Here is a 25,858-nt window from a genome sequence, read left to right as displayed (position 1 = left end):
CCCATTTTGGGCGGGAACCCCTTTTGGTGTTTTAAACATTGTTATAAAAATAGCAGACCTACAAGCTCGTAGCGCACCACTCGGTGGCGCGCTATGAGCTTGTAGATCTGCTATTTTTGAAAAGTCGTTAAAATGTGGCGCAAATCATTGAACATATATTTCAGAGCGAACATTTTTAACTAAAAAACTTGCTTCTGGGGGGTCCCTGGAACTACATATTTTCAGATGGGGGGGTCCGTGGCCCAATAGAGATAATTCTGGGGGTCCTTGACATGAAAAAGGTTGAGCACCACTGACATAGAAACATGGGTTTTTCAGAAAAATGTTAGGATTTAGAAGCCTTTTTTTTAATCGACCTCAGTCCAAAATGGGTGTCCGAGTTTCTACATCCTTTTTAAACTCTCGGAGCAAAATGTACATGATGTTTTTGCTGTACAGACGATGTCACTGAACACATATATGTCACTGAACACATATATGTCACTGAACACATATATGTCACTGAACACATATATGTCACTGAACAATACAAACTGAACCTGGTTAGAACAATGTTTTTATGAGGGTGGAAATGTTTGTCCTTGATTGTGTGTTGCTTTGAAGTAGTTTAGGGAAAAAATGCATTTATTTATTGCATATTGTACATGCTAGATGTTCCTTCATTGTGCATATTATGAGATAATAATTGATACATTTGTTACATCTCAATGAGCATGATGCTCTGTGCTGGGTCATATTAGCCACTAGATGGCAGTGTTTGCAATAAAACAAAGCTAAACAAAACAATACAGCTCTTGTGTGTGTTTTGCTATTATTTTTCTCTGTTCATTGTTTCCACCAGGCCGAAGGCATGGGGAGAGAGTATGTTTACGTCCGTCCGTCCGTGCGTGCGTCCGTCTGTTACCAGCTAATCTCCGGCACCGTTAACCCAGTCGATGCCAAATTTTGCACACACACTCCCTGGATGCCAAAGATGAACCATATATGAAGATCTCTGATCAGCACAAAATGATTTTGTCCAGAGTAAGGCTTTCATTTCTAGTGAGTTTTACTAGTTGACTAGTTACCTAGTTTACTTCTTTTTTTTTTTGTACATTTAAAATATGTGACTACAATCTAGCTGATCTTGAGGCCTACAAAAAAACGGGAGAAAAACAAAACAAAAAAACTAGTCAACTATAGTATCAACAAGGTCAACTAGTGGATTTACTAGTCGATATAGCTTTCTGAAAAAGCTATGTTTCTATGTCAGCCGTTCTTTGATTTTTCAAAAATATCAGACCTACAAGCTCATAGCGCGGCACTCGGTGGCGCGCTATGAGCTTGTAGATCTGCTATTTTTCAATAGCTAAAGCATAACATAATGCTAACACCAAAAGGGGTTCCCGCCCAAAATGGGTTTAAACATAACCTGCCCAATGCGGGATGGTAGAACTGAACGTGCTGATTGACAATAACCCCTGGGCAAGCTGAAACAATGTTTTGGTCTTGTGACTACAGCATCCACTTAGGACCATCAGCTGACTGACTTGGTGTAACTATGGGATCTGTCGTCTCTGGTCTCTTTGTTCTTGGAGAAGATTTATTCCAGTAGCCTAGCACTGATGAAAGTCAATGACTTTTCAACAAATTCATCAATGTTTGTTCTTTTTTTAAAGTATTTATTTTTGAAATTTGAGCACTGTTTGACCGCATAGCTGTCTTTAAAGATACCGGTAGATTTTTTGTATTAATATTTTTTTGTTTTAATTGATAGGCTTTCGAGGCCAGGAACATTGTTGTGCAAGTATCTATTGCTGTCCTCTTCAGTTTGACTTCTATGTAGACAAACCGCAACCTTTTGACAAACCATCATCCACTCTACCATTACCACATTACTTATCATAGTATCCCGACTGTTTTTATTATTACTGAGAGCTCATCGTGTTTGGATTATCTTATGTCTTCATGTGAGGTCCATGTTATTCTGTCCGGGCACTCATAGCTTCAGACTTCACTGCATCTGCTAAGAAGCTCAGTTCATTGCACAGTGTCTCGTGCCGAAAGGCCATGCGGATCTGTGCTACGTTGGTCCGACGGATGTCATTACCCTCAGGTCCATCTTTCAAGTAGTTCACGCCTAAGAAGGATTTCTTCTCCTGTAAAAAAAAAGATACAGTTGTATAAAATCACGGGATTTTACAAACATCCGTAAATGTCCAGATTACAATGAATGCATGATGCAACACATTCCGAGTTCCTGACCAGTAACTTACTTTATTACTTTAGTTATAATAACATGATAGATCTGGACATGACTAATTAAAACAGGGGTGGGCAACTGGCGGCCCGGGGGCCACATGCGGCCCCCACGTGGCCATCAGGTTAATATTGGTTTCAGCTGTTTACAATTCCACAACATGCAAACATGACCCACTTTAATTACTTCAGTCTAAATTAGTAGCTCAATGCTATGCTCAACACAAGTATAATTAAAGGCATTTGAAATTACATCAAAATGTTAATTTTCAGGACTATGTTAAAATTCAAGATTTCAATTCGAATATAGCAAAAATAGCCGATCTACAAGCTCAAAACGCGTCGCAGCGTGACGCGTTTTGAGCTTGTAGATCAGCTATTTTTGCTACGACAGTAATATATGGCCCTAGGGAGTGAGTGTGGAAATATAGTGGCCCTCTCCATCGTCAAAGTTGCCCAGCCCTGAATTAAAACGATGGAGAAAGTTAAAGTTGGTCAAGTTAAACTCACTACCTGGTGAGACAGGCCACTTTGCAGCACACTGTTCCTGGCTATTTCACACACGTCGCAGGTGCTGAGCTTCCACAGCTGAGCTGCAATGGCATACTCCTCCATTAGGGGCTCCTGGAGTGGTGGCAAACGGGATGGGATTAGAATGTTCCAACCACGTTCAACCTGTGGTCCCTCCCTAGTGTTTTGCGCATATCATTAATGTCAATATGTACAAGCTCTGCACACACATTGGGATGTTGTAGATCAGCTATTTTAGCGATTGTGGGGGTATAGTCTAGTAGCCAAAAAGTGAACCCGGACATGTTGAGTACACCAACGTTTTATGTTAGAAATGTTTAGTATGGGTCCCCAGCATGTAGAAACTGCCGGATGCTAACTTGCATATGTTGAGCAATTTTAATAATTGGCATAATATGTGACCATACCATTAACAACCTATAGAAGGCAAAATATTCAAAATGTCATCATGCTTTATCTAGCATGTGACATGTCAAACTAGGGGGTTTTCATGATGCTGAATCCATGCCATGCCCGCTTTTAGCCCAATGAGTGTTTTTTTGCAAAACTAATGCTAGACTAGTAGGGTGGGCTGTCGCCCTGAAGTTCCAGACCCACAGGAATGCACCCAGGGTGCCGGCCCGATTCCGGTGAGCCGCCCCGCGTCCGAAGCGGTTGAGAAATGACAGAGTTACCGTGTGGGGGTCCCTCTACTGTACTGTACTGTCACTGTACTGTACTGTACTGGCACACCTGAAATCACCATATATACAGTTAATAATATTAACTGTACATATTATGTGCTTGTGTGTTTGTGTGTGTGTTAGGTTGCGCACAGGTGGTGAACAACCATGCTGTTTTCGTGCTCAGACGCACCCACCCACCCACCCAGCCAGCCAGCCACCCACACACACACACACACACACACACACACACACACACACACACACACACACACACACACACACACACACACACACACACACACACACACACACACACACACACACACACACACACACACACACACACACAGCTCCGTAAGGGAGTGGTTGCACCACTCAAAAATAATTGCTCTAAGGAGCAATCCTTTTTTCCAGGACGTTACAGTATATTCATGTCTTTACCTTAGTGTAGTGGAACTGCATAGGGTCATCCAGGATGTACCTTAGTGTAGTGGAACTGCATAGGGTCATCCGTGGACAGGGACACACACAGGCCCTTGTGGAGGAACTCCCGGAGAGGGTTTTTGGAGTATTCTAGGAACAGGCTGTTGTTGCTCAGTGGAGACATCGCTATCGGCACCTGAGCCAAGTAGTACAGGTACTGCAGCACAGGGCTCTGACACGCACGCACGCACGCACGCACGCACACGCACACGCACACACACACACACACACACACACACACACACACACACACACACACACACACACACAATACAAATGACGTTAGTTTTGTGAATTAATTTACTTTTACTGCGTGGCCCCCAGTGCCCCCCACAAAATGACCGGAACTACTTAATATTGACCATGCAGAACCAGAGCAGAACTCCCACCACGGGACTCGGGCAATCAATTAATACAGTTGCAACCATTATATTAATGGCAAGTATTTCATACAGCTAGTTAAAAAAAATCTGAACTATCCCTTTAAGGGACCTGGCATGAACAGCCAAATGTACAACTGTAAACAGTAGGACACACTTTCAAAGCTGACACTGAATAGTATTTTCCTCAGTTCAACATAACTGCCTGCCATTGCATCAGTTCGCAGTAGAAGTCTGTCAAATGATAATACATTTGTGCCCCTGATCCATGGTGGCCCTGTTTTACACATCAATAGATATTTATTTATTCCAGCCACATAGTCCAATACTATTTGGACAGTGACGTCTGCTGTATTGTTGTGGATTAAATAATTATTACTTGTGAGGGGCGAAAAAAGGGGGACTGCCCATAGGTCCGGCATCCCGTTAGTCCGACCTATACAGTTAAGACTGAGGTTAGGGTTAGCGACCTATACGTGGCCGGTTAAGACTGAGGTTGGAGCCTGGGCCATGGCTCAGCGGTCCAGGCACCTTGGCTGGTAATCCAGTCTGGCAGTGTGCCGCGGGTTCGACTCCTGATCCCGACGGCCTTTACTGCGTGTCTTCCCCCATCTCTCTCCCCATTTCCTGTCAGCCTACTGTCTGTCCCTCCATAAAATATATAAAATAAAGGCAAAAGCCACAACAAAAAAAACATAAAAAAAAAAAAAAAGACTGAGGTTGGGGTTAGCGACCTATACGTGGCCGGTTAAGACTGAGGTTAGGGTTAGCGACCTATACGTGGCCGGTTAAGACTGAGGTTGGGGTTAGCGACCTATACGTGGCCGGTTAAGACTGAGGTTGGGGTTAGCGACCTATACGTGGCCGGTTAAGACTGAGGTTGGGGTTAGCGACCTATACGTGGCCGGTTAAGACTGAGGTTATGGTTAGCGACCTATACGTGGCCGGTTAAGACTGAGGCTGGGGTTAGCGACCTATACGTGGCCGGTTAAGACTGAGGTTGGTGTTAGCGACCTATACGTGGCCGGTTAAGACTGAGGCTGGGGTTAGCGACCTATACGTGGCCGGTTAAGACTGAGGTTAGGGTTAGCGACCTATACGTGGCCGGTTAAGACTGAGGTTAGGGTTAGCGACCTATACGTGGCCGGTTAAGACTGAGGTTGGGGTTAGCGACCTATACGTGGCCGGTTAAGACTGAGGTTAGGGTTAGCGACCTATACGTGGCCGGTTAAGACTGAGGTTGGGGTTAGCGACCTATACGTGGCCGGTTAAGACTGAGGATGGGGTTAGCGACCTATACGTGGCCGGTTAAGACTGAGGTTAGGGTTAGCGACCTATACGTGGCCGGTTAAGACTGAGGTTAGGGTTAGTGACCTATACGTGGCCGGTTAAGACTGAGTTTGGGGTTAGCGACCTATACGTGGCCGGTTAAGACTGAGGTTGGGGTTAGCGACCTATACGTGGCCGGTTAAGACTGAGGTTGGGGTTAGCGACCTATACGTGGCCGGTTAAGACTGAGGTTGGGGTTAGCGACCTATACGTGGCCGGTTAAGACTGAGGCTGGGGTTAGCGACCTATGCGTGGCCGGTTAAGACTGAGGTTGGGGTTAGCGACCTATGCGTGGCCGGTTAAGACTGAGGTTGGGGTTAGCGACCTATACGTGGCCGGTTAAAGGAGCATTCAGTGATTTGGGTGATTTGGAAAACCACCCAGTCCGCCCCGGTAACAAAATGTGCACATGCACGCTCTACAGTGGGGGGAAGTGCAACAGGCCAACAGCATGTGCACCAAGGCCCGCCCCCACTCGATCATGATTGGAGGAAGGCCCCACTCATCCTGATTGGATGAAGGTTTTGCCACCCGCCACCGAAACTGAAACTAGGGTTTTTTGACCCCAGGGGCTCACTGGGGACAGGGAGGAACTCCTTATATGGTCAGCACACTCTATAGTAGGGAGGATTATCCAGAAAAAAAGAAAAAAATAAGTGATATTTGAATTAAGTCAAATCACTGAATATACCTTTAAGACTGAGGTTGGGGTTAGCGACCTATACGTGGCCGGTTAAGACTGAGGTTGGGGTTAGAAGCAGAATGCAGCCTATGGTACCTTCTTTAAGTTGAGTCCATGTGAGATGTTGTCCGCTGTGAGAAAGGCAGACACCAGATGAGTAATGGAGCCTGCTTCTCCACAGTGCGGCCGGAACTGGAAGGTGCTCATGCCATGCTCTCTGCAGAACACAAAAGGTCATTTGCTGGTCATTTTGTCATGCTGAACTTGCTGCTTTTTTACAGTATTAAAAAGTAAAGTATCATAATGTTATTGTTATTATGTAGCTGTATACTTCTACAATAATTGAAAACCTGTAATCTTTGTCTTTCCATTTTTCCATTTGTGTGTGTGTGCGTGTGCGTGCGTGTGTGCGTGTGTGTGTGTGTGTGTGTGTGTGTGTGTGTGTGCGTGCGCGTGTGCGTGTGTGTGTGCGTGTGTGTGTGTGCGCGTGCGTGCGTGCGTGTGTGCGTGTGCGTGTGTGTGAGAAGTAAGTGTCATGGGGCAAGTCATTTAGATAGCATTTTATGTAGACATAGCACTGGATTAAGTGCCTAAAATGCCTAAATTGTCATTGTAATTGTACACGTACACAATCAAGGACCTTGTGCGCACACGCAAACGCACACGCACCTAATTTCTGTTTCCTATTTTTGGAAACGTTTACTTTTGGCCAGCCTTATGTATTTTTTTTTGTATTTGTCTGTTATTCGTTGGAGAGGTAAATAAAATACCCCAAACTGTACGTGTGGACCTGTCTGCGTTATGGAGCCTTCGGCCATCGGCCAGCCTCTCCACAGTAGATAAACTCAGGATTCAAATGTATGCCACTTGGGGATAAAGCGTAGGTTGTTGGTCAAAGTTCTTCTGACTCACTCCTTAGCCAGGAGCCTAGAACTGTGAATCAAATAGGAATATCGACTGTATATTCCCATGGCCCAGCTGAGCTGGTTGTTACAGTAGATCTACTGTATATTCCCATGGCCCAGCTGAGCTGGTTGTTACAGTAGATCTACTGTATAATATCCCCATGGCCCAGCTGAGCTGGTTGTTACAGTAGATCTACTGTATATTCCCATGGCCCAGCTGAGCTGGTTGTTACAGTAGATCACAGTAGATCTACTGTATATTCCCATGGCCCAGCTGAGCTGGTTGTTACAGTAGATCTACTGTATATTCCCATGGCCCAGCTGAGCTGGTTGTTACAGTAGATCTACTGTATATCCCCATGGCCCAGTTGAGCTGGTTGTTACAGTAGATCTACTGTATATTCCCATGGCCCAGCTGAGCTGGTTGTTACAGTAGATCTACTGTATATTCCCATGGCCCAGCTGAGCTGGTTGTTACAGTATAACTACTGTATATTCCCATGGCCCAGCTGAGCTGGTTGTTACAGTAGATCACATTACAATACCAGCTGTATGAATCATCTCACAGCAGGGAGCTCTGTGTCGGTGTAACATACGTATTAGGGGTGGGACGATATGGGTTCCTCACGATACGATATATATCGCGATATTAGGACCTCGATAACGATAATATCACGATATTCGATATATTGCGATATTTGCGATATATCGATATATTGTATGAAATTTCATCAACGATATATCACGATATCTGCAACTACAAAATACTTGGAACTGAAAAAATGCAGCATTTTGTATTCCCACAAAGCTGTTTGGAGACTTTGGACAAATCACCATCCAGTAATTCAGTACTTCTGGTTGCTGTGGAATCTGAGTGGGATTTGTTTAGCTGTCATTTCCTCCTTTTCTAAACATGTTGTTCATCACTTCATTATGAACAACATTTCAAATTAAAAAAAAAAGAGTATTTTTTTCTCCAGATATCGATATTTTAATAATCAATATCGATTATTTATCGCGGGAGGACGTATCGATATATATCGCCATATCGATATTTCAGCACACCCCTAATATGTATACTGTATGATAGAGCAGATAACATCAGCACGTACTTCCTGAGGTTGTTGAGGACCATGATGTTGGCATACATGTGGAAGAGGTAGTAGCTGTAGGGTGGGTTGTCTTCTGTGGTCCACTGCTCTGGCTTCGGACTCTTGTAGGAGAACATGTGATCACTATGTTTGGATTCATCATCCACACTGTCAAATCCAGTCACCTGAAGAAAAGTACAAGATATTACATGATTATTAAATAGTAATCACATGATCCATTTCTGGGCATATAATGAACATTTGGCGAAAAATAGCCAATCTTTAAGCTCACAACGCATCGCAATGAGACACATTGAGATCTTGTATACTGGATTCTGGTTAGTGGGGAAAAGGGAGGGGGCCAAGTACAGAGCCCTGGGGGACCCCGGTCACTTACATATTTGAGGAAAACATGAAGTTCCTTGTGTTTCTGTGGGTTGACTGTGGCCTCAAAAAGAGGTAGAAATATGTTCTCCAGCATCTTTGCAAAGTTAGGAACCAACTTTTTTGCCTTGAAAATATCACTGAAAGGGGAGGGGGGAATCCATAGTCAGTATTTATTAGGAAGTTACAAGATAAGCCTATCTCACAGAATTTCCCCGCCCCCCTTAATACGCCCCCTTTCGGGGTTAGTGGTGATAGCGTGACGTCACTCCATAGACGCTACATGTTAACAGAGGTAATTTAAGAAGTCTACAACTTTTGTTTTCTCAAGGTAAGGTTTGTTCTATCTGTTCGAGCTGATTTACCATCTTGTTTGCTTCATAATAATATTGGTCTGTCACATTTTTACATTAGAAAATGTACTTAGATTCTCCAGAGAAAAAAACGTGTAAATGCTAATGTTAAAGACACCACTATTTACCGGAAGTGGGCGTGGAAAGCGGGCTGTGAGATAGGCCTATTGCCAGATTTCTACAAAATCCTCAATGTGTGGATTATTCCTCATAAACTGCGCTTACTATATTCTAGGTACTTGAATGATCCAGCGCATGTTGGGAGAGTGCACTTTGTGTAGTATGAACCACTTGGACAGGCTGTCCCACTCGTCTGGAGAGCGCCCATAGATTGAGAGACGAGGCTCTGCGTGCTGATACTTACTTTCCTCCAGATCATGGGACACTTCCTATAAAGGGCAGAAGATTTAGGTAAATTGTCAGTGTTAAGAGTTTGTGGATATAGCAATAAATTGTTGATTTGTATACCTTTACTATGCGAGCAAAGTACTCTCCATCAATGAAGTTGTCTGTTTTCAGGTAGATTTCACGAAGTTCACTGGCCCCCACTGGGTTATACTTTGAATTAAACTTGTCAAAACGATGAAAGGTTTGTCTCCCCTATAAGATTTGAACAGGCACAGTACATTGTAATGCAATAACTTATGTGATTCATTATTTTCTGACAGTAACAGCCACAAACAGCCATATGCATATAGGAAAATATAACTGTTCTTTCATGTTCTAGGTCACTTGAACTCACTTCCAATATGTATTTTTAAATACAGTACATGTTATATTATGTGTATTGATTTTGAGATAACATAAAAATACACTGTGACTGTATTAAAGTCCAATTTGTATTATAACATTTTACGTATCTAAAATGTTTGAGGAAGCCAAATAGCTTTGCCGTATTGCACAGACATTTTGCTATTGGTGTCCAAAATCCTTGTGCTGTTACTTTTAACTTAAGTTAAGTTAACTTAAAAGGCGTAAAAAAAGATGCCTGACATACAAAAAAAAGAAAAATATGCCTGACATACAGTAGGGGTGTGCTGAAATATCGATATGGCGATATATATCGATACGTCCTCCCGCGATAAATAATCGATATTGATTATTAAAATATCGATTTTTTTTTTTTTTTTTAATTTGAAATGTTGTTCATAATGAAGTGATGAACAACATGTTTAGAAAAGGAGGAAATGACAGCTAAAATAAAGCAAATCCCACTCAGATTCCACAGCAACCAGAAGTACTGATGGATGGTGATTTGTCCAAAGTCTCCAAACAGCTTTGTGGGAATACAAAATGCTGCATTTTTTCAGTTCCAAGTATTTTGTAGTTGCAGATATCGTGATATATCGTTGATGAAATTTCATACAATATATCGATATATTGCAATATATCGAATATCGTGATATTATCGTTATCGAGGGCCTAATATCGCGATATATATCGTATCGTGAGGAACCCATATCGTCCCACCCCTAACATACAGTATGTGATTCAGGCTTCTTTTTGAACGTTACTGCAGGTCTGCTATCAAAGGTCTTGATATGTTTCATGCACAATATCTTAGAAACTTCACTGTATGTTAAAAGCGTGGTAGAAATGCATAAACAGTGTCTTACAGCATGCACATCTAGGGAGTCCACAGTGAGGTCATAGGGGTCCATGTTGAGGTTATGGAAGACCTGCCTAAGGGTCATTCTCTGTCCACCCTTCTCCAACACTACACGGTCTGCCTCTGTCTTACAGGTGGTCTGGATGAAGGTCAGTAGGTGTTTCTGAGACATGCAGGCTGCTGCGTGAATGTGTGTGTCCACCTATGGGAGATAACATGATATGCGTGTTCATTCAGCTGGCCAATATTGTAATTATTTGAGCCACAAAAGCGATAGTGAAAGTATTGAAATGAGGCTGTCTGTCTATTATGTGCTGTCACTCTGTCATCACGACTCAGTCATTACACGGCATCATCATCCATGGCTGAGGGAAGTAGGGGTGCTGGGGGGGCTGTAGCACCCCCTCCCCCCAGGCACAGCCCCCCCTCGAACAGGAGGGGAAGAAAAAAAAAAGATAAATAAATATGCTGTATCACAGTATTGGCACCTTATCCTGGTTAATTGCCTGTGTCAGTTCGTTCATATAACTTGCGTGTGGAGAGGGAAAGTAAAGGCCACGTTTGCGCGTGAAAATGCGCTAAAATGCGCGTGCATGATGTGCGTGCACGCGCATTTTTGCGGCGCGCGCTACGCGCGCGCACCCCGTACTAGACGCTCAGCCCCTGCGAGTGTAAAGTACTTCCCGCGGGCCTGTCATCATCACAACACAAAGACGTTGTACTGATTATCGAACATAACTTCCTTTATAGAAGGATGAGACTGATTGCATTTCAGGGCTTGTCCCAAGCCATGTCCAGGACACTGTGACTGAGGTCATCTCACAATAGTACATTACTCCACATGGATCAATATGCACACGTATACTGCCCTTCTTAATATCTTATCCTCAGCATGAAGGCATTGTCTAAAAGATTCAGACAGAATACTAGTACTGTCTGTACAATGTTCCACATTCTCTAAGAAAAGAATACTTGCCTTCCTAACATTGTAGAAATCTCTGTGAGGCACACCTTTCAGTTCCCTTAGCTCGGCCATCTCATTGAGCATCTCATGGAGGTAGAATTTCGAACCAAGGAAATTGAGTCGTCTATGACAGTAGGTTTTTCTGCAACAGTTTTACAGTAGTAATAGTAGTGTGTAAATTGTAAAGAAATGGCTCTCAATTTTGAGTCCGGGGACCTCCAGGGAGACAATTTCGAATACTATGGGTTAATATAGGATTTTTGAAACATTTTAACAACACAAATCTTGTATGGGGTCCAGCAAAAACAAAATTCAGATGTGGATCCGTGGCCAAATGCATATTCATTTTTTTCTTGACATGAAAAGGTTTGAGTACCACTGATGTAGTGGGAGTGTCCCTTTGGTGTGACAGTGACTCACGTGGGTCCATCGGCGATCATGGCCAGCACATGACTGAGGTCTATAGCGAAGGTTTCCAAGTCTGGGTAGGGAAGCCTGTGAGGCCGTTTCTCCCTCAGAGCCTCTGCGTCGTCGTACACATAAACTATTCCGTCTTTCATTTTCAGCTCGTAGCTTAGGTCCTCTGGGATGTTCTCCGTGCTGTAGGGATCCTCCCCCTCCCTCGGGCATGGGCAGATATCTGTACCATGCAACGCAACTTTATTCTCAATGAAATACAGTACATGTCCCTCTGCAGCAGTCTAATAATGAATGGGAATTAAAGGAGTAGTTCACCCCAAAAAAATACGTATCTTCTATCAATTACACACCACATGAAGCCTTGAATTTGTGGATTTTTTTTTTCTTTGTCGCATTCCTGAGCCAATTATTTGATGACCAGGTGGCTGGTCAGTCCTACCAGAGACTCCGCTGGTCATCAAATTATTGAGAAATTATTGTGACAAAAACAAAAATCTCCATGAATTCGCAAGGCTTCATGAGGTGTGAATTTGATAGAAAACTGCACTCTGTCGAGTGCCTACTTGCACACAAGTAGGCCATAAATGGCCTACTAGTGCGCAAGCAGAGCACGCAAGTACTGCCAACCGCTACGAACTTTCAAATCTCAGCCTCTCTGTGAAATATTGGTTTCAATATTGAATTATTAGGTTCAGCTATATGTGCTACGTACCCAGTCATTGGAGGTAAAAAAATAGTATTTTGAAGTATGGTGAAAGCTTCTATCTATAAAAGAAATACAGTCCCGTCGGTTTAGAAGTGCCCAGGATCCACTTGTAGTTTCTCAAAGAAAAATATGGATATCAGATGAAAAAAAATGTATATCAGTTGAAAAAATATATATGTTATCACGTGTATAATATTATTTATTTTAAACTTTCAATAACCTTGCTTTAATTTTACTTAATTTTGGATTATAAATCAAATCAAATTATAAATCTAATTAAATCATGGTCTGAGTAATAGGTGTCTCTAACTTCAATGTTTGTAATGGTATTTTCATATTTGTTAAAATATACATGATCTAAAATACTTCCGTAATCTGTAGGATTTGGATTTGTGACTAATTGTTTAAAGCCTAATCCGGACATGAAGGTCTTTATACTTCCATCTTTTTCATTATACAGGTCATCATTTAAATCTCCTAGCATCATAATAGAAGATGTCGAAGAAGAGGGTAGATACATTATCAAGTTTCTGAGAAATGTCTTCAATGTAGAAAGGTTTGTTTTAGGTGATCTATACACAAGAATGATATATAGATCTCATGTTTTTACATGTATGCATACGTATTCTACTCTTTCTATATGTTTTCATTTTGAATTCTCTCAATGGAAATATATTCTTTTATAACAAACATCACTCCCCCACCTGTATCATTTTCTCTGTCATTCCTGAATATATTGTAATTCGTGCCCATTTCTCTCAATAATGTAAAAGTAAGGTTATTATGATTTTAGGTGTGTTTCAGTAAAAGCTATCAGATCCAACATTTCAAGTTGGGAATCTGAGTTTATATCTTCTAAATGTGCTAGGTAACCTCTGACGTTCAACAATCCAATTTGTAAGGAATGATCTAATGGAAATTGAAATATTTTAGGTATTGCTATTCTATTTTTCTAAAGGTGATTGACGTAACCTTGTCATTTCTCTCTCTACATTGTTATCCACCTTGATCTTTTTAGAATCGAAGTCAAGTATGTATAGATCGGTTATCCTTTTTACTCTAGATATACGTTCTGCTTGCGCAAGACAGTAATACGTATTATTTTGGGTGAACTCTGTCTTGTCATGATATCTTCTAGTGTTGACTGTTTTATACCTGGTAGAACTTCGTTCTCCTCCCTCCATGGTTTATTCTCAGCACTGCAGAGGAACTGTGAGGTGGTTCGGCAAAACCGGTGATATGCCAGTTTGGAATACTTTTCACGGATAAACAGAGCCTTTAGAAGGCTTTTGGCAGCCTGTTCATAGTCCTCCACTGTGATCTGAAAAGGGGTGATGAATAAAGTAATCATGACACTGGTCTTGTTTGAACTTTGATCTCTTATTGGAAAAACAATTCAAACGGTTAAAGGACCACTTCACCACTTTTCAACCTATCTTCATATAATAGGTCCTCACTAATAATCATGAAAAAATGGCACGATTTTTTTCTACTCAGTCTGTGTCTCATAGGAGGGCTGTGGGCAGTTTAGAAACCGTCTTCCAGTGACATCATCATTAGGCAGATTTCTTTTAAAACAAGATTTTTTTACAAAAATGTTTAGATTTTCATTATCGTGAGAACGATGGCTTCCATTTTCGCATTGCAACTTTTCAGGACTAGAAAGCCTGCAGTTTCTATTAGCTTGGATTCCCCATCGATGATGTCACTGGAAGACGGTTTCTAAACTGCCCACAGCCCTCCTATGAGAGACAGACCGAGTAGAAAAAAATTGCGCCATTTTTTCATGATTATTAGTGAGGACCTATTATATGAAGATAGGTTGAAAAGTGGTGAAGTGGTCCTTTAAGGCTTCTTTTACAGCATGCTAGTGCAGGCAAAGTTGAGCCTCAAGGGCCACCGTAGACTGGCTGCCCTGCTACTTCCTTGTCAATCAGTGTTGACTATTTAAAGGCCCTGCAGTCTAACCAACACAGGTTTCTTGGTGTTGCCTGTGGGTCCTGAGATCATGTTTTAATTGTGTTGTACTAAATAAGTGTTTTAATTATTGTCTCCACCAGGCCGAAGGCATGGTGAGAGAGTATGTTTTGCACTCCGTCCGTGTGTGTGTCCGTCCTTCCGTCCGTCTGTGTACAGCTAATCTCCGGCACCGTTAACCGACTCATTGGAGGCAATGTAGGGTTCAGTGTCTTGCCCAAGGACACTTCGACATGTGGACAGGAGGAGCCGGGATTCGAACCGCCGACCCAGGGATCATTGGACGACCTGCTCTACCTCCTGAGCCGCTGGCCACAGCCGCCCAAATATAAAGTATGTGTTTATTTGATTCTATGTAATTTGACTATTGCCTGCATGTGAATTGCAATATCACTTCTTAACCATCAATACAATCTGTGAACCTTCTGGAGAGATTATCATCAATATGACTTACTCCAGCACAGTAATCTCCACTGATGGTGACCCTCTGGTATTCAGGACAGTTCTCGGGTACAGAGGAGCAAGTGGAGCTGGGAGACAGATAAGGAGTGGCTGCTACTGAGCGTGTCCACTCTGCGGTCACTGGCATCTGGAAGGACATGGACTGGGAACGGATCATCTTGAAACTCTGCTTCCTGGAAATAATAATAATAATAATAATAAAGCTTTATTTATATAGCACCTTTTTAAGAACAAGTCACAAAGTGCTTAACAGAAATATATAGAGAAAAACATGGATCAAAAAGGCATAGAATACAATAGAAGAGATATGTCGATAGAACATAATAGAAGATAACAATAAACAATAAAATAATCACATGGGTGATGGGCTAAATGCAGCTCTGTAAAAATTAGTCTTTAGGAGCGATTTAAAATGCGACACAGACTCGGCAAGCCTGATCGGAAATGAACAGAGATTTGAGATTGTTGTTCTTTATTCAAGTCGATGTGCCATCCATCACATGGCGGTGTGTTAAGTTTGTCTCGGCAAGAGACACCATGGTGTGATGGAGTATGAAGTAGGCATTGCTCAAAAACATTAAGGCTATGATTACTGAGAGTAGGTTTTATGATGGTGAATGTGGTTTTTACCTCTTAGCGCTCTCCTCTGACTGCTGCTCTGCCAGCTCCTTAAGCAGCTCGTGTTCCTTGGCTTGGTGGAGGCCGATGGGACAGTCCTCAGGCACTGTGAACATGGACATGGCATCCTTGGTGTCCTCTTCCTTCAGCGCTGTAGCGTAGACCTTCTCTGCTAGGAGCTGCACCTCCTCGTCCGCCTCGCTGAGAGTGATCTTAGGAAACTGCCGTGGTATGTCTGCAAGAATGTTCACAAAGAAAGTGCAGGGGTGATCTTAGGAAACTGAAACTGAAATGTACAGTGCATACAGTGCGTACAAGTGCAGTGAAATGACACACAATTGAGAGTTAAAGGGGCATTCCACTCATTTTCAACATTTTACTGAAAAAAAAATAACATGGTGAAACACATCTTGATGATGTCATCAAGATGTGTTTCACCATGTTAATGATTTTTTTCAGATCTCCAGTTCTAGGAAACACAGAATGGGGGGGACTTTTTTATTATTTCCACACAACAGCTCTAAGGTATATTAATGACATAGTAAAATGTTGAAAATGAGTGGAATGCCCCTTTAAGATGTTGGCCAACTGTTTATTTACAGTAGGCCTGTACTGGAAAAAAAGAAAAACAATGAATGAATGAATTAATGAATGAATACAATATAAGAAACTATTATACATACACTAAATAAACACACTATAACCATTAGGTGTGACTCTGCTTCCCAGTCACAGCAGCCTAATATATCTACTGTAATATATGAACTCTATAAACTCAACACAGCCAGCTCAGCTGTAAATAGCAGTTTAGCAGCCCATCGATGTCTCTACACGTACTCACTCATGTTGACAACATTTGTTCACAGGCTCTGCACAGTAAAACCCTCAGTGTTAATTTAACTCTGAAGAACTCTGAGGAAAATGGAACCAATTTGGTTCCATTTGTACACTCTTCTGAGTTAAATTAACACTGTGGACTTTACTGTAGACAGTAGCTGTCTCTCTGTCTGAGTCTGACTATTATCTTTCCCCTAGGAGATGTTATTACTAGGCTATTCAATAACACACACCTTTTGGCATTCCAATAAAGCACCATGACATTGAACCTCAGCTGTAGCAACCACAGTGACAGGCTTTTGTTGGTGTTTTGTTGTGATTGACTTCTATGCCAAATTTCCACTCTGACAAAGCTCTTCTAGGAAGTCTACCATTCCGGTAGTCTTGTGTAGCCAGACAACTATTCTACAATCTCCGAATAAAGCATTTGGAAATTGCGAGAGGCAACAGTCTGGCAACGCAAGACTATACCATTTCGGTCACACAATACAACCTTAACAACAGCTGTTCCACAGTGCATCACTCAATACAACCTTAACAACAGCTGTTCCACAGTGCATCACTCAAGAGCATTAACACAAAGGATTATGCGTTACTTTATAACTTTAATGCTGAAATGTGTTCATATGAATAATTTACCGTCACTCCCCCAACACCAACACACAACAAAATATACATGATCTAAAATAATGATCTTCTCTCTCCCCCCTCTCAGACAAATAGTCATGTACATATGTTTATATGTGAGCACGCAGCTGACTGCTGATTTAACGAAAACTCAGCAACCATTAGTTGTGACTGTGCTTCCCAGTCAAAGCTAAATAATGTACAGTATACTTTATATCTTTATATCTTTATATACTTTATAAACTAGGGCTATCGACTCGAGAGGCCTCTTCTCACTCTTAAAATTAAAATCAGGCACCTTTTCTGTGGCAAACTGGCAGTGATCTTTGACTTTGACCCGTGAAATAGCTGTCTTTCACAGGTGCTGGGTCTGTTGTTGTACATTATGTCCCTATGCCGCCCTCTTCTCTCTGGTCTTACCTTCAGGGCTGTTCACAGCCATGTCTGGTGGTACTGTCTTCTCAAGTATTGTCTGAGGGAACCTCAGTTGGGATCAGTGAAGCAGGTCTGTGCAGGTTCACTGCTTGGTAATTCTCTCTGTCCAAGGACCATGGGTCTGAGCCTGTGGTGGCATGCAGCCATGGTTTTGTTTTCTTGAGGGACTCTCTCTCTCTCTCTCTCTCTCTCTCTCTCTCTCTCTCTCTCTCTCTCTCTCTCTCTCTCTCTCTATTTTAAGAAGCCAATGGCATCATGTAAACAGATGCTAATCCTGGGAATATGTCAGAAATGGATGTCGCCTGTCAACAAAGAGCCCACTGCTGGCCCAACTGTCCTTTTTATCTCTCTCAAGTGCCTACAAGGACCCTCCCTCTCTGTCACCCCCAATGCACACGCACGTACGCATGCACGCACACACACACACACACTTTGTCTTTGCAGACACACTCATATGGGGGACAGAGAGAGAGAAAGAGAGAGATAAAGAGAGAGACTCTTCAACATTTTTCGGTCCTTTTGAATGAGTACTGTCGGAACTTAAGCTATGCAACTGTGATGACTATCGTGAACATGCTGTGAGAGTAATGCATCTATTTGGTCCTTTATCACTCTCTTCAGTCACTCCCCATGTGCCTCTTGAATGATAAACACACATCTCTCTTCTCTGACCTTGGCTTAGGGCCCTTAACATTACTGCTGGAAATACATCAAGCAACTGTGATTCCCTGGCTAGAATGTCAGTCAGTCCACCACAGCCAGGAGGGTTTAGGTTCAGTCAGTACACCCCACAGCCAGGAGGGTTTAGGTTCAGTCAGTCCACCACAGCCAGGAGGGTTTAGGTTCAGTCAGTCCACCACAGCCAGGAGGGTTTAGGTTCAGTCAGTCCACCATAGCCAGGAGGGTTTAGGTTCAGTCAGTCCACCACAGCCAGGAGGTTTAGGTTCAGTCAGTCCACCACAGCCAGGAGGGGTTAGGTTCAGTCAGTAAGTACACCACAGCCAGGAGGGTTTAGGTTCAGTCAGTCCACCACAGCCAGGAGGGTTTAGGTTCAGTCAGTCCACCACAGCCAGGAGGGTTTAGGTTCGGTCAGTCCACCACAGCCAGGAGGGTTTAGGTTAAGTCAGTCCACCACAGCCAGGAGGGTTTAGGTTCAGTCAGTCCACCACAGCCAGGAGGGTTTAGGTTCAGTCAGTCCACCACAGCCAGGAGGGTTTAGGTTCAGTCAGTCCACCACAGCAAGGAGGGTTTAGGTTCAGTCAGTACACCCCACAGCCAGGAGGGTTTAGGTTTGCCTGGAAACCAGAGAAATAACTGACACAGGATGTAACTGTTATTTTATCGTGTATTTATTCATACTCCTGCTTTCCTCTCTGTTCCTTTATGAAACCACGCCTATAGACAGCTATGTGTGTCTCTGGCTGGCTGGCTGGCTGTGTCCCTGGGTGTGTCCCTGGGTCACTGGGTGTGTCCGAGCACGAAAATAGCTTTTCGTTGGTTTTCACAACCAAGTATCACAGTTGCGCAGTGTAACACACACACACACACACACACACACACACACACACACACACACACACACACACACACACACACACACACACACACACACACACACAAACTGTATATATGATGATTTCGGGTGTGACAGTACAGTACAGGTGTGGGGGACCCCCACACGGTAACTCTGTCATTTCTCAACCGTTTTGGATGCGGGGTGGCTCCCCGGAACCGGCCCGGCCCCCTGTGCGCGTTCCTGGGGGTCTGGATGTTCCGGGGACCCCCCAGGGACCCCCACAAGGTAACTCTGTCATTTCTCGACCGTTTTGGACGCGGGGCAGCTCGCCGGAACCGGGCCGGCACCCTGACCGCGTTCCTGTGGGTCTGGAACTTCTGGGGACCCCATGGGGACCCCCACACGGAGTTGCACCACTCACTTCACACGGGCGTGATTTTTTTATCTGTCATGACTTCATCTGGTCAAGTAATTTGACCTGTATATTCTCTGTGTTTAATAAACTTCAGAACTTGTCATGTGATACTGCCTGGCATCATCTTGTTCTCTGAGCTTCCTGCTTGATTACAGAGGAATACTTCTCTCTCTCCACCGTTAATAGAGGAATACTCTTAGGATTACAACTAAGGATGATTACTAAATTCACAACAAAGTCCATGTCCTGAGTGGTTACATTACGTTTTTTCGAGGTATCAATAAGCTGCTGCAGATTGCCTAAAAGTATAAAGCATAAGCAATATACACATATATTGTGTGCATATTTGCACCATGGCAGGTTAATCATATTAAAATAATGATTAATAAAGCACAGTAATGCCATTCAGCTCTCACATTGATTGCTTCCCGATTCTGCAGCCAGCCACAGCAGATGGGGAAATAATGTCATTGTGTGTTACTGTTAGAGCAGTTCGTCTGTTATTGATCAAAGCATCCGCTTTTTAGAAGCATTAGACCGGACGGCTGAGGGCTACTAAATGCATTATATTATAGACTAACACCACAGAGAGACATCTTAATGGTATTCACTCTACTCAGCACTGAAGTGGAATAGAAAATAGCTTTGTGTGCGTGCGTGCGTGCGTGCGTGCGTGCGTGCGTGCGTGCGTGCGTGCGTGCGTGCGTGCGTGCGTGCGTGCGTGCGTGCGTGCGTGCGTGCGTGCGTGCGTGCATGCAATCAATAATGCATACAGTATAAGTGTAAGTGAGTGCCAAGTTGTAGCCTACTTTATGTACAGTATAAGAAAAATCTAGCAAGTACCATAAGTGAGTTTGTGTACAGTACATGAATGTGTACATGTACACTGTACTCTGTAGTCATGACTAAAACAGTCCCCCCAGACCCAGCTGTCACCTGCTGTTATTATCATATCTGGTTTCTCTCAGACACCAGGCTGCTGTCATTGGTCTGGTTGCTCTCAGACACCAGGCTGCTGTCATTGTTAAGCCTCACTCAGACCTTTAAAACATTGATGCATGCTTGTTGTATGAATGTTGTGAGTGGCATGGCCGCCCCAATGCATTTCCAATGGAAGTCACATGGTTTGTAGTCCACATTTTGGACTACAAGCTGTTGTATGGCTTTCGGCTGTGTTTCGACTGCGCCCCTCCCCCTCATACAACACAAATGTTGTGTCAAACCATGTGACTCCCATTGGAAATGCATTGGGGCAAGCTGTGTCACACCCTTTGTATACAACAAGCATACAGCAATCTGTTGCGACCGTGTGAGTGAGGCCTTAGACAGTGGCGGAAAGTAGCTAAGTATAAACTCAAGTACTGTTAGGCTATACTTACTGTAAGTAGCTATTTGTATACTTAATACTTCTACTCCAGTAAATCTCAGAGTTAATTATTGTACTTTTAACTCCACTACAGTTATTTGAAAACGTATTAATACAAAATCTATATTAACCACTTTACTTAAGCCCTATTGTATTATTATTTTTTTTATCCCACGATTTTGTAACCCATTTTTTCACCCAGTGTCAATTATCTAATGTAATCCTGGGCGCTACACTTCCTGCCAACCTGGGGGGGCAGCGGACTGACCTCATGCCTCCTTCTATGCATGAGGAGTCCAAGCTGCTTCTTTTCACCTGACAGGGGGGAGTTTCCCCAGCCAGTTCCTTTCCCCTCCATCAGGCGCCCCGGCTGGCCAGGGGGAGGTATAGTTTAGAGACCAGGATTATATTGTATTCTATATTATATTGTATTCTATATTGTATTCCTATTGTATTCTTAACAAAGTGGAAAAGGTGGCAGTCCAAAATTAAAGATGCAATCCACCGTGGTGCAACTGGCCTGTGTTCAGGTGAGGGAAGCCGGGCGGGGAGAGTAATAATTGTCATTGCACATACTCCTAAGGGCTGGGGGAGGAATTTGGAGAGGAAAAAGGGAGTAATTGTTTTTCTATGTTACTTATACTTTTAAGTACAAGATGTGAGTACTACGTCTTCTTCCACCACTGCTGGTAGAGATCCTAACTCTCAGAGAGAGGTCAACAGCACCTCTATCAGGCTGTTGAATGGAAAGCCACTTACTGTCCTGACTAAAGATGCTGCACACTTTACCACCTTGTGTACTTATAACACATCTGGTATTTATGGAAACAATGCAGGTGCAAAGCTGAATGAAGGGGAGACAAGGAGAAAGGAGGCCAGTAACAGATGGATAGTGTGCGTGCGTGTGTGCGTGCGTGCGTGCGTGCGTGCGTGCGTGCGTGCGTGCGCGCGCGTGCGTGCGTGCGTGGGGGGGATGTATATGGGAGGAAGGATAGAGTGAATCTTACCCTTTCCCAAGCAAGGACTTGACTGCTGCCTTATCAGAGGGATGTCGCCTCGTCTCATCTTTCTCAGCAGCGGGTCTGTGGCGGCGTACAGTACGGGGTCTGTGGCGGCGTACAGTACGGGGTCTGGGGCGGCGTACAGTACAGGATCTGGGGCGGCGTACAGTACGGGGTCTGGGGCGGCGTACAGTACAGGATCTGGGGGAGGCGTACAGTACAGGATCTGGGGGAGGCGTACAGTACAGGGTCTGGGGGAGGCGTACAGTACAGGGTCTGGGGCGGCGTACAGTACAGGATCTGGGGGAGGCGTACAGTACAGGGTCTGGGGCGGCGTACAGTACAGGGTCTGGGGGAGGCGTACAGTACAGGGTCTGGGGCGGCGTACAGTACAGGATCTGGGGCGGCGTACAGTACGGGGTCTGGGGCGGCGTACAGTACAGGATCTGGGGGAGGCGTACAGTACAGGATCTGGGGCGGCGTACAGTACGGGGTCTGGGGCGGCGTACAGTACAGGATCTGGGGGAGGCGTACAGTACAGGATCTGGGGCGGCGTACAGTACGGGGTCTGGGGCGGCGTACAGTACAGGATCTGGGGGAGGCGTACAGTACGGGGTCTGGGGCGGCGTACAGTACAGGATCTGGGGCGGCGTACAGTACGGGGTCTGGGGCGGCGTACAGTACAGGATCTGGGGGAGGCGTACAGTACAGGATCTGGGGGAGGCGTACAGTACAGGGTCTGGGGGAGGCGTACAGTACAGGGTCTGGGGCGGCGTACAGTACAGGATCTGGGGCGGCGTACAGTACGGGGTCTGGGGCGGCGTACAGTACAGGATCTGGGGCGGCGTACAGTACGGGGTCTGGGGCGGCGTACAGTACAGGATCTGGGGGAGGCGTACAGTACAGGATCTGGGGGAGGCGTACAGTACAGGGTCTGGGGGAGGCGTACAGTACAGGATCTGGGGGGGCGTACAGTACAGGATCTGGGGGGGCGGCGTACAGTACAGGGTCTGGGGCGGCGTACAGTACAGGCACCCAGAATGGTGCACTCATCTATCAATACCAAAGCACCAGGGTTCCTTCACAGCTGTACAGATTCTATGACACTGAGGCTTTCCCTGGTGGAGTCAGTGATGAAGAGTAACTCCTTTCGTTTACTCATACTCCGTACTTAAGTACAATTTTAAATTGTACTTTACTCCACTGCAATTATTTGACAGCTTTAGTAATTAACTAATTTGCTCATTTAGATTAACTGACACATGATTGTGTATTATATTATAGGTTAAACTACCCAGCAGCAAAGTAATTAAAATCAATCCCACATTTTCCAGCTGAAACATTAAAGTAATAATGAAAAAATTATAGAAATGAAAAAAAATCCATTAATTACTAATTGCAGTCCAATAATATGATTGTGAAATGGGCCATTCGGCACTAATATGTTTGGTACCAACTACCAATATATTTTCATGACAGTTATTTTACTGATGCAACATTTTGAATACAGGACTTTTAATTGTATCTGAATATTTCTAGATTGGGGACCGTATTTCTACACAATTTTTCTATCACTGTCCTAAAGTGACCCCCCCCCCCCCCCCCCCCCCCCCCAACCCTGTTACATTGACGGTCCGGATAGGTTAGGAATTGGATATGCATGAATCAGTTATGATTCATGATCGTAATAACATTTCATTAATATCGCAAAAGCGTCAGTTATCCTCTTGCGTCAACACAAGACGACACTGGATATTGAAGACACAAGGCCAAATATAAATCAATCCAAATCTGCATGGCAGCAGATGAACTCACCTCTTCTGTTTGTACCGGTCTGTACATGCACTGTGTAGAAGTTCCTTCAGAGAACCACCTCAGTCATGCTCTGCTGTTGTTATGGTCAGAATATATGATACGGTATCACACTCACACTGCTCTGCAGTGCACATCCCTTCATCCTTAACTCCCTCGTTGCCACAGCTTAGCACAAGCACTGCAGCTGCAAGCTTTCTCCTGATGGAAGTTACACATCAACGCAATCTGTTTGCCATCGTCCATCAGTGCCTAATCATTTGCTAAATGGTATTGTAAGCTCCAGTCCTTTCACATTGCTGGCAGTTAGGGTGACCAGATGTCCCTCTTTGCGTGGGACAGTCCCTCATTTCCAAGACTTTTCAGGTGTCCCACAAATTGAGACCCTGTCCCACATTGTGACTGACAGGTAATTGTATCAGTGTTCAAATGCCCTAATAGTTAGTCCCCTAATAGTTGGACTTCTGTTGTAAAGCTCTCTCATTGTCTCTTCCTGCAAGATGTACGTGTTTTTAAGCCTGTTAAAATAGCATTAAAAAAAAAAAAAAAAGATTTTAAAACAAAATGTGAGACACCAGAGGAGTTTAGAAATGATAGTCAATAGGCCTATGGTCGAATATGACATCAAGGCATTTAATAGCAACTCAAGTAGTAAGTTGCTAAGCCGGTACTCCAGTATCGCTTGTGTGGGACAAGTGATATCACTTGTCCCACACAAGCGATACTTCTGTCCCTCAAATGAACAGTTTGGATCTGGTCACCCTACTGGCAGTGGAATTGTTCCAAACACATGTAAAACATCAGTGTCAAATGAGTGCTGCTCCTTAGTTCTCTCATTACAGATTAGGCATTTAGCAGATACTCTTATCCAGAGCCACTTATACAGTGCATGTGCAGGGTGAGGGTAGACATTGCTGCTCCTTCCCACAATCCATTCTTGTTGGTCAGCAGTGCATGATGAGGCAATTCATACCAAGAATGATATGAGGTTGCTCTTGTGTTTAGAGAACTTTTTATTTATTAATTTATTATAAAATAAAGGGCAGAGTGAGAGGACACATGAGTCGGATTCAAACCTATTATTATTATTATTGTAGTGCCTAAAGTCCTATACTTAATGGCACTACTGGTTGCCGACGGCCAGGTGGAAGTTCTTACGTGTGCCAGTACAAACTGTTCTCCAAAACATGTCCGTTGAATTTAACTTTGCTTTATTCTCTGCAGTCATTTTCCTATACAACATACAGATACAATAATACGAAATAAACAGTAACAAACACAGGGGACCAGCCCTCCTGAACACAATAGAAAACTGTTAGCCTCTGCCGTCTGCCACTGGCAACACCTGTGCCTGATTAGCAGCCTGGTTAAATACCTGGGCTGGCCCAGACACTGACCAAGCTGCAGTGACACTGTCAATCAGCAAAACATTAGGTCATAATGGCTCTTACAATATTATTATTATTATTATTATTAATGTGCACATTAAAGTCACTGAACCACCAGGCACTCCAAACAGGGAACTATTACCCAAAACTGCATTCATCCTTATGTGGGTTTAATTGCAACGGCATAACAAATGTAATCAAAACACTCAGACAAGAATGAACAAACCTCGGTGAGGCCTTTAGGAGGGCCATTATAATCCACCAACTCCTGAATGAAGTGCCTGGTGCTGGGAGTCTGGTGCAACGCACAGGTCCTGGGCCTGGTGAGAGCAGGAGTGGACCTGGTGAGACGTAGGAGGGGCCCGGACAGGAGTCAACCCACAGAGCCTATAAGAGTCCTTCCACGCGCCAGAATCTGGTTCTCCCAGTCCTGGCAGAGTAGTTCCGGAGCAACGGATTGTGTGGCCTTGCTCATTCCCTGATGGACTGATCGAGGATAGCTATACTGGGACGTAAATCGGGATTTGATCAACCCCGGCTGGGTCACCTGAGTGAGGGGTATGATGTTGGTAGACCCGAAACCCCGTTGACCTCAGGATACATAACTGAGGATACGTCTCAGGTGCATCCATGCGATGTATTTTTGAGTGGTGTAAACCACTCC

The 25,858-nt window shown here is 43.9% G+C and overlaps 1 protein-coding gene across 2 annotated transcripts; it reads right to left on the bottom strand.

The window, feature by feature from the left end:
- Nucleotides 1-1,926: 1,926 nt before the first annotated feature.
- Nucleotides 1,927-22,058, bottom strand: ampd3a (adenosine monophosphate deaminase 3a; the record flags this gene model as incomplete). 2 transcript variants are annotated; one of them, XM_079496931.1, is made up of 15 exons in its annotated part: nt 1,927-2,138; nt 2,752-2,862; nt 3,916-4,089; nt 6,405-6,525; nt 8,326-8,489; nt 8,702-8,828; nt 9,267-9,430; nt 9,510-9,641; nt 10,658-10,852; nt 11,627-11,756; nt 12,035-12,254; nt 13,896-14,061; nt 15,172-15,352; nt 15,810-16,032; nt 22,001-22,058. In XM_079496931.1, the coding sequence occupies 15 exons, from the start codon at nt 22,056-22,058 to the stop codon at nt 1,962-1,964; spliced, it is 2,343 nt and encodes a 780-aa protein (XP_079353057.1). In that variant the 3' UTR covers nt 1,927-1,961. The 2 variants fall into 2 exon arrangements, with proteins under 2 accessions (XP_079353057.1, XP_079353058.1); XM_079496932.1 differs by lacking the exon at nt 22,001-22,058 and adding an exon at nt 17,682-17,908.
- Between the last annotated feature and the right edge of the window lie 3,800 nt (nt 22,059-25,858).

Source organism: Electrona antarctica (genome assembly GCF_951216825.1).
Source record: "Electrona antarctica genome assembly, chromosome: 3".
NCBI lineage: Eukaryota > Metazoa > Chordata > Actinopteri > Myctophiformes > Myctophidae > Electrona > Electrona antarctica.
The sequence above is the reverse complement of the archived record's forward strand: the minus strand, read 5'-3'. Positions and strand labels throughout refer to the sequence as shown.